We start from the raw sequence: 14585 nt of genomic DNA on the forward strand, positions 1-14585 counted from the left end.
TGTTTTGGACTAACTTGGTGCATTACTCCCTCCAATCCTTCCTAGGGTCTGACCTCAGCCATGAAACACCCTCCTCTAGAGTTTTCCCCAGGCTCCAGGGTCAAGGAGCCGGAAGTCAGATTGAAGATCTGTACTGTCTAGTTTGGTTAACCCAAACTGTTTATCTCTCTTGTTGACAGACTTAGTCTTAGGTACTTTCCTGAGGGTTTCTACTTCCTGTAGAAGGTGCCTCCCACCCTTTATAGCTGACATCTTTTCATCACCTGCCTGTGACAAATAAGCCCCCCTCTGCTCTAACTTCTCCACCCAGCTGACTCCCAGAACCAGAGATGCTGGTAGGAGAGAGGGTGGGAATGTGGGACCCCCACCCCCACTCCACCTCCAAATTATAATCTCTAGCCTGATTCTCCATGCTTTAAGAAGAGGTTTTCCTGATTCAGTTTACTCTGGTGGGGGAGGGTGTTAGGTTCAAATGAAGTCTCTATTTGTAAAACTGGGGAGAAGGGGAAAGCAGAAAATGGAAGAGGATCTGGTTGGAGAGAATCTGGAAAGGAATTAACAGTTCCTTGCATTTTATTCTCACTCTCATCCCTCTGCTCTCCAGGTCTATCTAGATCCTGCCTCAAGGGCTCTTGAGAGAGGGTTTCTTAAGACTCTCTGAGACACTCATGCCATCACGTGGGTCAGCACCTGGGCCCTTGCGCTCGGCTTCACTCCTAGTTACCACAGAGGTTGAATCTGGACCAGTGAAACGTACGGGTCTCTTCAGACCCACCCCTACAGCTGTGAGCACCTGCTTGCAGGGAGGCCCCCAGTTGGGGAAGTCTAGAAGCTAAATTTAGTCTGAAGGCTCAAGCGTAATTGGGTGGGTGATTACCCTGGGGAAGCTGGGAGGGGGGAGGGGGAAATTCTGACCCAGCTGAACAGAGTCCTCAGAAGTTCACTTCTAAGTCCCCGGATTAGAACCACAGTCACCTTCCCCCAGCAAACACTCAGAAATGAGAAGCCCCAGCAATCTGCTGGCCTTCTGCACGCTTGATCTCTCTTGTGCTCATCAAGATTGTTCCTACCACCACCCCACCCCCACCTCAACTCTCAGGGGTCCAGTTCCTCTGAGTCCTTCCCTAAATTCCCCCCAGAGCAGCAAGGCTAAGGGCCCCTGCACCACATCTCCCTGAACTTGGGTTGCAGCTTCCTCTCTCCCAAGTCCCTCCACAGGGTTTCAGAGGTCAGCAAAGAGGTGTCTGGCCACAGTAATCCCCTGAAAGAGGCCAGGAAAAGGGGTGCTTGAAGTCCGCTTCTGCTTCCTGAAAAGTTTCACAGTGACTCCCCTTCCCATTCTGACCTCAGTGACCAGAGCTTGGGGACTGCACTGAATCCTAGCTTTAAAATGAAAGGGAAAAGGGGGCAACCCCCCAGATGAAAACCTACATCCTGAGAAGTCAGAGGCTGAAGGCTGTGAGGGAGCTGGGGGATATCAGGGAGGGGAGGTGTTGAAGCTGGGGGAGCCCTAAGAGGGGCTTTGGCTGCATTCCCCACCTGTGATTGGCTCTCAGGCTACGGCCAAAATCCAAACCTGCCCGGCAACAGTCCTGAGAGGCCCTAAGAGGGAGGAGGAACTTCGGGAAGTCAGCTGAAATGGGGCCACCGCCCAGCCTTCAGCTTCCAGGAATCACTGGGAGGGCCCTAGCTCTTCACCACACCCCTCCCTCGGTCTCAGGACTCCGCCTTCAGCCTTCAGTGTCTGCAGGGCTGGCTCAGGTCCCACTCCCCTGGTGCCCCCACATCTTTGATCCCCTTAAGAGGTTCACCAAAGACAGGAGCCATCTGATGCCTGCAGAGACACTGAGACTGGGCCCCCTCTGTACCCCATTCTTCATTTCCCACCCTGGAGGAGTCAGTTTCGTTTTCCTTTCCCCCCATTTTTTCTGCCTCCTTCCTGATACACTGTCTGCCCGAGATGGTACCTGTAGTCTTCCTTCTCAGCCATTTCCAGCCCAAAGAAAACCTGCTTCCCAAGGCAACAGAATGACGTGAGGGAGCTGCCAGAATGGGAGAAGTCCTGTCCCCTTGGGTAGTTCTGGGGTCCTTCCCAGGGTCTGGGTGTGTCTAGGTGTACATGCTCAGGACAGTAGTCACTGAGTTCAGCTGTTTCTGCAGGCCTTTATTTATGATCTTACTTGGTCAGACTTGTGGAGGTGAAGGGATGGGGGAGGGATCCTCCTAATGGGGAGAGAAGCTCAATTCTATTGCACTTCCCCCTTTCCTAAGCATGGGGACCCCTCCCCCAGAAGTGTGGCTTCCATAAGTGGTGATCGGGACTCAGAATTGTAGGGGTGGGGTCGGGGAGAGGATTTGTGTTATGGAAAAGGCTTGTCCGTGCTCACACCACCTCCAACAAACTATTTACCTTGAGAGCGGACATGGGCGTTAGGTTGGGAGGAGACCAGGGTGAGACATCTCGGAAGAATGTGTCTTTGGCTGGACATCCAGTACTGCCTTGGCTCCACCCTTGACTCCACCCCCAAGTCCCCTAGAGCCAGGCCAGGCTCCTCCTCCTCCTCCAGCCCTTTCTGCTGGAGGTGGGGTTGGGCGGGGATCATTTCCTTTCCTCCCACTCTATAAAAAGCAACAAACCACGGGTAATAGCAGAAAAGATGAGAGGGGTAGGAAGGCAGGGGCAAGGAAAGAGAACAGGAAAAAGGACCCCTGAAAAGGCAGCTGTCATTCAGCTCAGCCCCAGATGGAAAAAAAGTGCTGCTAGATTCCAAGAGACTTTGCAGAAGGACCCAGCCTACCAAGAAACCCACCGTAGACCGAGCAGTTTCTGTTTTGGACCCAAGTGCCCAACTCTGTACCTAAACTGGGGGAAGTAGTGACCTCTAGTGGTTGATGACCAACCTGCAGGGCCTGTGATCAGCCAGGACCCTCTGCCTCTGACCAAGGCTTCATTCGGGGGTCTCGGGTGACTGGGGCTCCCTCATTAGGCTTTCTGCTCCCAGACTCTCTCCATCTGGGCTCCAAGCGCTGTTCCCCTTCCCACCCTTCATTCTCACTCACACAGCTTGCTTAGGTGGCCTGTACAGCTGGGTTCCCACGAGGACAATGAAGAGCCTGTTTCTCATTTGTCATAATCATCTTTAATAAAAATAAATTAGTTCTGGAGTAGGAACCATTTTAGGAGGTGGGGAGTAGAAGCAGGGGCTAGGATGTCTTATTCTAAACTTGCTCTTTTCCATCCTCTGCCCAGCTGGTCTCTGCTCTGGGGGACAGTCTGTCTTCCTGGAGGGCAAGCGCTCACCCCCACCCCTCATTAGCTATGAGAGGGAGGGATAGAGACTAGGTAAAGGGAGAAGGGGTCGGAGGGACAGAAGGAAGGTTTAGATGATACGTGTCCTGAACAGGAGAAATGAGGGTTAGGACACAAAATTGGGATTAATGGGGAGGCCAGACTCTAAGTAGCTTGGATTCCCAAAGAGCTGCAAACTTGCTTTCCTCTCTCTGGGAAACAGGCATCATCCCCTCCCGGGGGATTGTGTAACTTCTTTTTGAGAAGTGATATAGATGTATGGGTGCACACACATCCATACGGGCCCATACACATTTGGGTGCATGTGTGCACACACACCATCACACCGCCACACAGGCACAGACCCAGCCACACATCTTGATGATCACTGTCCATCATCTTGCCAACTTCCATCACCCTGGGGGATGTCTCTAGTGAGACCAGGACAGGCTGGAGAGCCAGAGAATACAGAGTGGGATGATTGAGGGGTGACTGATGGTGGGTGACTGATGAGAAAACCACAAGGAGAGGGTCTCCTGGACCCATTTCAGGCGGGCTCTGGGGAAGACCGCTCCAGGACATGGGCACAAGAGCGGCAACAGGTGGCTGTGTAGTAGGGATAGACGCAGAGCCGGGCCTGCACCACCAGGGGGCAGTGTGGAGAGCTGTCCTTGCATTGATCATCTGGGGACAGAGGAGGCCATTGGGCACAAGAAGTCACCAAGATCCATCCCGCTGGAGGCGTGCTGCCCACTCCCAATCGTCCTTCCTAATCTCCACCCACACTTCAGCTAAATCCGCTCTACTGGGGATGGGGGAGAGGGAGCTCTTTACCAGGCCGCTGGCTGCAGGGCTGGCTGTTACAGGATCGTTTCCTGGCGGGTCGCAGGTGAAGAGGGCATCGGATGCTGAGGGTCTGGTTGGCAGTCAGGCACTGGACCTCCCTTGTCTGCACGCCACCCTGGCAGGAGCGAGAACACTGGGGAGACCCCAGCTATCAAATCAGACCTCTGCTGTGCTCCAGGCTCCTCCTGCACCCCAGGCCTCCTCAGAGGAGGAGGAGTTGGGGGGCCTCTCCTGGAGCATTATGAACCCCCATGCAGAGGGGCCCACCTCTCCTCCCAGTCTAGGCAGGGGGACAAGTTAACCTGCCCCTGGCCTTAGCTAGGGGGCACAGAAGAATGTCCAAAGAGAGAAGCCTCTCCTTTCCTGGTAGTCCGCACTGGGTAGGGCAGTAGAGCCAGGCACTCACCGGACTCCAGGGTGTAGAAAACCACCGGTCCTGGCAGTCCTGCCCTTGGCAGGGCTGCAGGGCAGGGGGCCTGGGAAGGTGGGAACAGTTGCTAGGAGAAGTCACGTTGAACTCAGTCCCCAGTTTGGATACACAGATGACGTCTCTACGCTGCGTGCCAGAGCCGCACTCTGAGGAGCACTGACAGAGGAGACAGGGAGGGACAGCAGGATGACTCCTGCCTCCTCGCCCCCGGGAATCCCACCCACGGGCCCCTCCCAGGCGCTCAGCTCACCTCCGCCCAGGGCCCGGTGTACCAGCACCACGACACCTCACAGGGCCCCAGACTGCAGGCACGCATGTCAGGGGGCCGGCTTCCGGGTGCACAGGTCTGCTCACCGGCTCCTGCCCCTGCTTCCTCCTGGCTTATCCTGTGGGCCTCCCCACTCCCAAGGCAGACCACAGAACGTCTCTGGATTCCCGTCCCACACTCCGCTGAGCACTGTTGGGAAGCAGAGTTTGAAGGGAGACGGGGTGACATGGGGGAGGGGAGGGGGTCAAGGACAGACACCTCCTGGATCCGGGAGTTAGGGAATGCCCTGGGGGACTCTTGCCAGGCAGGTTCAGGACGTTAGTGTAAGTTTTTCTCCAAGTTCCCAACATTGGCAGTGTCTAGCACACAGCAGGTGCTTGCCCATTCAACGTTTATGCAACTGCGTTGGGCAGACACCTGAGAGGGTGTCGTGGGTGATGGGGGGCACTAGGGATGTTGGGGCTCAGCAGAGAGGGGGGCCCACCTTGGAGCTCCAGTCGCTGTGGAACCAGGCCGTGGTGCAGGGCCCCATGTCGCAGGCCTCTCTGCTGGGGGGCCGCGGGGGCCCTGAGGCGCACTCCTGCTCACTCACTTCATCCCCATTGTTGCCGACACAGCGGACCTGCCGGCTCCTCTGGCCGCGCCCGCATCGCACAGAGCACTGAGGGGACGAGGGGCACGGAGGGCTGGGCTTCCCTGGCTTCCTCACTGTCTTCCCTCTCTGGGGCTTCTGAACCAGGATGGGCCTCTGATGCCTGGCTCAGAGGTTACAGGGCTTCATGGGCTGAGGAGCAGGCTGAGTACAGGGCGTGTCTTAGCTGCCTTACAGTTGGAGGCTCATATGAGATCTCATTTGTAAAAGTTTCTGCCGATTAATACAGAGTTGGGAAAACTGCAGGTCTAGCTCGCTGGTGCCCCACCTCCAGGACCCTCCCTGTCCAAGAGCCTCCTTGCCCGGGGCCACTCACCTGACTCCAGGGCGAGCGAACCTCCCAGTGGCCGCAGAGGCGCAGCTGGCAGGGCTGGGTGATGTTGGGCCGGGGCAGGTGCCCGCAGCGCTCTAGGGGCACTGAGGAGCCGCCGCCCCCAAACTCCTGCCGGCAGCGTAGCTGACGGTGCTGGGTGCCAGGTCCACACGAACGGCTGCAGGACGTCCACTCACCGGCCTCCCAGCTGTGGGCAGAGGCGGGGAAGGGACAGAGACACAGATGGCAAAAACAGAGATATGTGCGGCTGCCATGTTCGGGAAAGGGGACAACAAACTGGGAGTGGGGACCTGTCAGAGGCCAGTGGGCTTATTTAACATTTGGAGCCTGGGATCCCTTGTGGGACTCAGGGTTGTCTTGCGGTGGCTCAGATGGTAAAGAATCTCCTGCAATGCAGGAGACAAAGGTTCGATCCCAAGGTCGGGAAGATCCCCAGGTCAGGAAGATCCTCTGGGAGAAGGGAATGGCAACCCACTCCAGTATTCTTGCCTGGAAAATCCCATGGACTGACTGGCTACAGCCCATGGGGTCAAAAAGAGTTGGACAGGACTAAGCGACTAACACACACACACACCACACATCCTCGATTGTATAAGAAACTAAGAGAATGTAGCCAGGAGACCCTGTATTGAGTGCAGAGTCCAAGTGAGATCCTACGGGTGCAGGGATGGGTCTCCCAGGGGCAACTGTTATGTCCCTAGGATCCTAGCCCTCCCATGGGGCACACTCACTATGGTGGGCACGGGGGGCCGTGGCAGGGCTCCTGGGAGGCTGGGGGCCTGGCACCCATGGCACAGCTGCGTTCATCCAGCTCCTCTCCTGACTCTCGAGAAATGCAGAGGAAGATGGGGCGCCAAACACCTGAAGGGGGATAAAGGGAAGCCCGGGGAGGGGGGATGGCTCAGCATCCAGTGTCAGTGGGTCCCAGGCACTGAAGTCTGAGTTGGCACAGAGTCAAGGTATGATGCACGCCCAGGGCAGGGGATCAGGAGTGCCAAGCCAGGAATATGGGCCAAGGGGGCTGGTGTGTAAAGTCTCACCTTTCCCACAGGATGCCGAGCACTCTGAGTGTCCAACTCGTTTCCAGTATCCGGCTGGAGACCCCAGGGCTGTCCTGGGAGGAGGTGGGGCGGGCATCTGGGGGATCCTCACCTGCCGCTGGAGGGTGCCTGGGGTGCGGGCAGGGCGAGATGCTGAAACAGGAGGGGGCTCTACCCTCAAAATCTCTGCGGAGAGAGTTGAGTAGACAAATCAGATGGGCCTCGTCACGCTCAGCTTCACCCCACCTCCTTCTAAGTCTGGGGGTCAAAGTCTTACCAGGCTGGAATTGAGGAACACGGGGCTCTGAAGTGGGGTTCTCAAGGTTCGGGGGAGGTGAAGAGATGACATACTGATAGAAAACACCTGGGTTTTCCTCCTGAAAGATCATCTGGGGAGAGAAAGAGAAGGTAATGAATGTTCGGGGATGGCCAGGGAGCATCCGCCAGCTTTCTGCCCATCCTGAGACCCACAGCTTCCCCTCAGAGAAAAGGCCTCCCACAGTGGTGCAGCCTCAAGCCCAGGCCCCTCGCTCACGTAGACATCCACGGGCTGGGTGGTGGGGCCTTCTGCGGACAGACTCTCCCCAGCGCCCTCCTCCCGGGGAGGACGGTTGTACCGGAAGACAGTCCCGCCGGCGGTATAGGACCCAGGGGGATCCACAGCCCAGTTTCCATTGATGATGGACCGGCCCCCAGGACCTCGAAGTGCTGGAGGTGGCAGATCAGGACATGTGAGGTCATCCTGTCCTCCCCTCCTCTCACTTCCCTACTGGCAGGGAACCCACATATCCCCCCAACCTGCACACACCCCCATGCTCCTGTGGCTTCCTCATTGCCCCCACCTGGGAAGGAGAGAGAGGGGAGCCCTGACTTCACTGGTGGCTTGTTTCCTGTGCTGAATGGGGGTGTGCCGGGCAGAACCAACTGACCAGGGATGGAGTGGGGACCTAAGACTCAGGGAGCTCAGGGACTCACCAAGGTAGTTGGAGCTGGGCCGGAGCTGGGCAATCTGGAGTCGGGAGGCCCCGGCAGGAATGGACAAGATCTTCTGATAACCCAGAGGACCACCCCGCTCAGTGAGGTTCCCCGAGACGAGGCGACAGGTAGAATCATCACCCCCACAGACGCCGCAGCCATCTGGATGCCGGCCAGAGCCGAGGATGCCATCACAGCCAGGGCTCTAGGGGAAAACAGAGTTAGGCAGAGCCTGCTGGAAGCCAGACATCACTTCACACCCTGGGCTGGGCTTCTTGGAGCCTTCAGCTCACCACGGGCCTTGATCTTTGCTGTACAAGTGAGACTGTTTCTTTGTCAGTACCCCATCCCCAGCTAGCCTCCAGGAAGCATGGACGGGCCCAGCGGGGTCTTTCCCGCTGTTCCCATCTTTTGCTCAGCCTCACTTGGCAGGTAAGAACCCTCCTCTTTGCCATCTCAGCCGGGTGTTTCGTCATTGTGATAATGAACAAGGAGGCTCTCTTGGTGTGTGTGTGGTAGTTACTAACACTGCCCCTCTCCCCATGCATGCTCCCCTTCTTCCCTCACCAGACAGCGTCCAGCCACACAGATGTCCAGGGCTCCAGGCTGACACAGGGTCCCGTCCTGGACTTTTTGGGTGTGACGGACATAGAAGCGGAAGCCACGGGGACGGCAGTTCAGCTCACAGCGCTGAGAACCCTGAACTAAGAGACAGGGTAGAAGGGTGGTTAGCTAGGTTCCCTGGCAGGAGGTCAGTTGGGAAAGACTCCAGGGCCCTGAGAACAGCCCTTATGTTGGCAATAAGGCATCCTGAGGTTGTTGGGGGCCCTGTGGTTGAAGGCAACGCAACAATTCTGAAAGGTCAGTTTGAGGGTCACACAAAACTCAAGTCAGATCAGCTGGGATCACTGAGACCAGGAAAAGGGCGGGCAACTCTGAGAGAGATAGCTGAAACTGTGATTATGGGAGTTCAGAGCTCAGGAGGGCTTGTCTTGGTATCCAGGTGACACGGGCCTAAAATCCAAAGGATGGTAACTTGGGACAAAGTGATATAACATGGTCCAGGATCAGTGGCACACCCCCAGCCGGCTGTCACCACTGGACAGGATCTCTCTGCCCATGCCCGGCCCCTGTCGTGTCCACTCCAGCTCCTGGATGGGTTTCTTCCCAGAGGAGGTCCGCTGAAGAGCACCTCTGAATGCAGCCCTCTCCCAGCCCGACTCCTCGGCTGGCCATCCACCACATCTGACAGCCGGGGCCCTGTCTGAAACCCTCACCCCTTTCTGGGCCTGTTCTGTCTCTTTACCCCAGTCGTGGGAAATAAGGAAGACAATGATGCAGGAGAAACACAAGAGCCTACAGAGGAGACAAAGAGGGCTGAGTCTCCTTCCCCGTCATCCCCCAATCTTCAGCCCCCCCGTTCCAGGGATAGCTAGAAACCTCACCTTCCGTGAAGGGCTCCCACTGGTACAGTTGGCCCATGAACTCCTGGGAGTCAAAGGCTGCACACTGCAGGGCCCGGGGGTCTGGCTGCTCAGCGGGGCAGGGCTGAGGTGGGGGATACAGAGGAGTCAAAGCTGGGGAGGAAAATGGGGGTGTGGGTCAGGGCTGGATTTGGGGAGTAGAGAGGAAGGTCAGGTCTAGGGAAGAGCTCCAAGCCCCCTGCCCTGAAGAGGTCAGATGCCAAGGCCCTTCTCCCTCAGGTCCAGATCTGACGGGCTAATCAGGGAAGCAGAATTGGAAGTCTGAGAGGGGTCAAAGAAGGAACTCACCGCTTGGCTGCAGGCTCTCAGCTGTTCACTCTCCCCAGAACATCTTGGGACAGGGCTACTGGGAGCAAAGAGGCTCCAGAGTGGGCTGGAGTGGGGGCCAGAGCTCAGCAGAGGCAGCCAGCCATCTGGCTGGGGAGGGGCAGACTCCGTGAGGGACCCGTGGAGATTCCCCCCAGGTCTCCACTGCTCCCGGCTCTGCTGGCCTTGGCCCCAAGGCACAGAAAGGAAAGGATTAGGGTGTCTGTCTGCCAGCCTGGGGCTGGCCCAACCCTGGGAACTTGGCCTTCTTGGCTGAAGGGACAGGTGAAAGGAGCTACCTTCTCCCGGGGATAGGGAATGAAAGGAGGGCTCTGTGCCAGAGGCCTGGGCTCTGGGGTGTGGCCCTGTGGGGGCAGGCCTGGCTCTAGAGGGCACGGCTGTCTGAGCAGCTTCAGGGCTTGGGGGTTCTGCTTGGGGTGGAAGGGTGTGGGCAGAAGTTTCTGTAGGAGACAGTTCTGTTTTCTGGGTGTGGTTTGTGGAAGATGGCTCTGTTCTCGGAGTCAGGGATGGAAGATCTGAGGTTTGAGAGAGTTCAGATCTGGGTGGTCTTCGGGGATGCCTGCGGTTCCGATGGAGCGGCAAAGCAAAGGGCACCCTCCCATAGCCAAACATTCCTGGCTTGATGGGGTCTCGAACCCGGGACCTGAGAAGGTGTTGCAGACGTGGAGTCACAGCACTGGCCATCTCTGAGCCGGCCTCCCCATCTTACTTCCTAGCACCAGAGAAGCCTTTCTAAGCCCTGGATCCTTTGCTACCCTTTCCTTCACCCCAAGCCCCGCCTCTACCTCAAGGCACCGCCCCTACCTCAAAGCCCCACCCCTCACCTCCTGGCTCCTTGAGTCTCCGGAGCCTCCTCTCTCCCTAATTGAGAAGCAGGACCTCGAAGGGGGCCACCTCTTCCTCGAGGTGGTGGCCTGTATAGGGGAAGGGTTTCTCGGGAAGTCTGCGGTCTGGTGCCTTGACCCCGGGGAAGCAGGGCTTCTGGATGTCTTGGGGGCCGGGGTGGAAGGGGCAGGCCCTGGTGGAGTTGAGTTGTAGGGAGCTGACATGTCCGGCTCCGGCGCTGTACCCCAACCCCGCAGGGCTGGGAGCAAGAGGCCCACTGGTCCCAAGGACCCCAGACCCCTTCAGGGCCCTGGCTGTCCTCGGGGGGCGTCTGAAGAGAGTGTCCAGACAACACCTAGGTAGACAAAAAGTTCAGACAAAATTAGAATGATTTTCGAGGGAACTGTACAGAATATCTAGTCCACCCTGAGGTTTGGGGCAGTTGTTACTGACCCAAGGTCATATTCAGTAGCAGAGGTGATTTGGCAAGGAGTTGGATTAGGTGTTTAGGGAGTTGGAGAGGCTGGAGGGCCAAGTGTGAGAGAAAGGGGCCAGGTCTTATCAGAGGCTGCAGAAAATGCAAATGTGGTCTGGAGATAGTGGGTAGTGGGGAGACAGAGAGATGAAAGGATCGTAGCCTCTAGTCCCTGGCTCACCTCCTGATCCAGGCAGAGCTGAGGGAGGGACAGAAGCAGCATCAGACACAACCAGGGCCTGCAAACCAAAAGCAGGAGCGAAGGTATCAGACAGGAGCCTGAAGAGGTGTTACATCACACCTCGCCCCCAGCTGGCTCCCCACATCCTGATACCAACTTCTCAGAAAGCAGAAGTTACTCATCACTTCCTCCGGCCCCTCCCAGAGAGGTCCTTTCCCTCACTTCTACAGACTGAGAGTCAGTCATTCCCTCCACCCTGGCCCCCTACCACTTACCTGCCCGCCCACTTCTCCATTGCTCCTCCCTTGATGGCCCTGGGCCCAGGGAGGAGGGGACCGGAAGTAAACACTCTACTGTGGCATCTGGGCCTCGGATGGGGGTTGCACTCTGTAAGGACCCAAGCCTGGTCCAGTCTCCGGAAAGCTGGGGATTGGGAGGGATGACTTCTCAGGACAGCTCAGAGTGAGAATGGAGGGGTGATGATTGGTCCATCCCTTAATGATCCTAAAGGTGAGAGGGAAAAGGAACATTGCCTTTGTCCATCTACCCAAGCTGAAGGGGTGGGTGCCCTCAGCCTCCCAGCTCTGGCGCAGTCCCCTCCTCAGCTGCAGGAACTTCCCAGCTCCTGTGTCCTAACCAGTGACTGTCTCTAGGCCAGCTCAGACACATGCGTCTTCCTTAAGAGGGTTGAGGGAGGCTCACTGAGGGCTTTTCAGACATCCTCTCCAAGCTGCTGACTGGAAGCCCCCTGGGCTTTCCATTCCCACCTGCCTCTCAGCCTTTTCTTGCCTTCTTAGCTAGTAAGCTCCTTCTGGAACACTCAGACACAACTGTGCCTGTCTCAAACTTTTCAGCCAAGGGATAAATTAAATGGCCTGATGGTTTAATCTCTAGAGAAGCAGGTGATTTTCCCCAGTGATATTTAACTTCCCTCTAGGGAGCCAGCCTCCAGCATTGGATCAATGAGGCCTTCCTTCAGGCAAGACTCTGATGGCTGGGAGAAGCTGGGAAGGGGAGATACAGCTAGAGAGGCTGTTGCTCCCCGGTCACTCATGGGTCTATCTTCTGAAGAGCCAGGAAGTCCATCCTGAAGTCTCAGCTTGGAACCCTCCCCTGGTCTAAGCCTGGCTCTTCCATGGCTCCCCCTGGCCCTCCAGTTCCTTCACAATGAACCCTTCCCACCCCCACTCTTCATGCTGCTCTGAGCTCTGCTTTCCAGGAAAAAAAAAATGTTTCTGTTGGATCTGAAAGGCACCCGGGAGAAGAATCCAAGGAGCTAATGCTGAGGTGGGCCAGTTCAGGGGCAGGAAAATGACAGAGGGAAGGGCAGGAATGTGCTTGGAGGTAGCAAATCCATTCCCCCTCACCTCCCTGAGACCCCAGGGCTTGGGAAGTTAAGGGAAGGATCACAGTGGCAGAGCCTGTGCCCAAACGGTCTCCTCAGCTACTTGGGGTTGGGAAGGGGGTTGCTGATGGCTGCTCCTTCCCTTGGCTGGGCTGATCACTGAGGTCAGCAACTCCGCCCTGATGAGGAGGCGGGTAGGGGCTCCAGAGAAGGGCCAACATTCCACCCAAACCTTCAGCTTTCAGCCTGACTCCCTTCCTGGTGGCTGAAGGGAAGGAGATGGGAGGATGGTTACTGCCACTTCTTGCTGCTGGGTCCCCTCTCCACTCCCTCTGCCTCTGCTTCTCTCGGCTACCCCAGGCCTGTGTCTAGCTGTCTCTCTCTATGGGTCTACCCAGTACACATAATCCTGTCCTGAGCTGGGTTTGGCTTTGGCAGCTCCCTGGAGAAGTGAGGGGTGGGGGGTGGGGTGACGTGAGCTCCTGGGGCCAGGGCCAGGCCTGGCTCCCTCTCTGGAAAAGTCCTACCCCACCCCCTGCATAGCTGGGCAGGGGGCCGACACACACACACACACACACACACACACACACACACACACTGCAGAAACAGATACACATTTGTGGTTTTCAGTCTTTTCATGTTTTCCATGTTTCCCATCTGGTGAGTCTCACTGTCCAGAGTGAAGAAGGAGAGGTCAGACAGAACTGGTCATTCCTGGGCCAGGCTGACACTGGTCTAGACAAACCTGGGCTCCTCCCTGCCACAACTCCACACTGGCCAGTGGAGATCAAGGAGGAGTGACCTGGGCAGAACTAACTCCTTCACCCCCAAGAGACCTACCTCTGGCGAACAGTGGTGCTGAGGGGCAGGGGGTGGGTTACAGGCTCCGGGGCTGGCTGCCCAGCCCCTGTCTTGGGCGAGAACTCCTTGGTCCTCCTTGTGCCACTCCTGGGTCCTGGAGGCCCATCCCAACAGGTGCCCTGCCTTTCTAGTCGTCAGGCTGAGCTGGATTCAGGGCACCCACTTGTATCCCTCCCAGCGTCTGTGTCCCCCAACCCAGGACGGAAGCGGATGACAGGGTTGGGGGGATGGGGGGAGGAACGCAGAAGTATCTTTCCAGAGGGGAAGGGCAGGAGGTGCCTGGCGCGTGCCGGGAGCTCCTGGGTGTGTTTTCCAATTTTATTCTGTGTAGGAATTTTGGCTGATTCTTCGTCCGAGTGATGGGGCTAGCGTTCCAAGGGATCAGAACCCCCTCCCCAGGAATTGGACCCCAGGGACTAGAAGATCTTCCGAGGCTATAAGAACTGGGGCCGGAGTCGTCGCTGGGGCGCGACCGCGGGGCTCAGGGAACCGGGGCGGCGCGGGGGCGCGGGGCGTTTGGTCTAACCGGACGGGGGAAGAGAGGGCGACCGGGGCCAGGGGTCCCAGGGAAGATCTGTACCTGCTCTGCGCGGCCCCGGCGGCCAGCTAACCCCTCTGCGCCCGGGCGCTCCCTCCAGGCAGCCTCGCTCCGCGGCAGCCACTGCGGCCCCCGGGCCGGGCTACGGCCGCCTCCGGCCGCGGCTCCGCCCCCGCCCCGCCCCCGCCCCTCCCGCCCGCCAGCCCGCCCGCCACGCGCCCAGCGGCAGCCCCCCGGCGGCCCCCGAATCCCCAGCCCGCCAGGGCCACCCACCCTAGGCTGCGGGCCTTGGCCGCTCCCGCCCAGCACCTGCCGACCGCTCCAGGGGGGCGAAGCCGAGGGGGTCCCAGCCGGGTTCCGAGGGAGCCATCGCGCCAGGGCTGTCCCTCGACCCGGCTGGGGTTCGGGTCTCCGGGACCCGGGTCTCCCAACCGGCTCCGAGTGGGCGGTGCGAGCGCTGCGCCAGCCCAGGCGGGGCGGCCGCGAGGGGCGCCAAGGGGTTGGGTGGCGCCGGTACCCGAGCGGCGTGGGCGAGCCCCGCGCCCCACATCGGGCGTTGCTGGGCTGAGATGGTCAAACCCGACCCAAACCAAACCAAACCAAACCACGTTGGTCAGGGCCCTCTCCACCACGCAGCCTCCCTTGCACGCCCAGTTATCCCTGCTTCTCCTAAGTTGGACTGTGAACCATGTGGTTCTGACTGCTCAGGGACCCT

The 14585-nt window shown here is 58.1% G+C and overlaps 1 protein-coding gene across 3 annotated transcripts; it reads right to left on the reverse strand.

Moving 5' to 3' along the window:
• Window positions 1-3121: 3121 nt before the first annotated feature.
• Window positions 3122-14295, reverse strand: ADAMTSL4 (ADAMTS like 4). Of its 3 annotated transcripts, none has more exons than XM_006058112.3 (18): window positions 14144-14295; window positions 11402-11630; window positions 11127-11184; window positions 10470-10825; window positions 9607-10288; window positions 9280-9382; window positions 8402-8538; window positions 7835-8039; window positions 7395-7567; window positions 7137-7248; window positions 6860-7045; window positions 6551-6680; window positions 5802-6006; window positions 5318-5494; window positions 4816-5022; window positions 4542-4721; window positions 4124-4268; window positions 3122-3973 (listed from the first exon to the last, which is right to left on the reverse strand). In XM_006058112.3, exons 2-18 carry the CDS (start codon window positions 11419-11421, stop codon window positions 3837-3839), a joined length of 3213 nt encoding a protein of 1070 aa, XP_006058174.2. In that variant the 5' UTR covers window positions 11422-11630; window positions 14144-14295; the 3' UTR covers window positions 3122-3836. The 3 variants fall into 3 exon arrangements, with proteins under 3 accessions (XP_006058174.2, XP_006058173.2, XP_025143687.1); XM_006058111.3 differs by lacking the exon at window positions 14144-14295 and adding an exon at window positions 13913-14059; XM_025287902.2 differs by lacking the exon at window positions 14144-14295 and adding an exon at window positions 13312-13845.
• Between the last annotated feature and the right edge of the window lie 290 nt (window positions 14296-14585).

The sequence above is a fragment of the Bubalus bubalis genome, chromosome 6 (assembly GCF_019923935.1).
Source record: "Bubalus bubalis isolate 160015118507 breed Murrah chromosome 6, NDDB_SH_1, whole genome shotgun sequence".
Taxonomy (NCBI): Eukaryota; Metazoa; Chordata; class Mammalia; order Artiodactyla; family Bovidae; genus Bubalus; species Bubalus bubalis.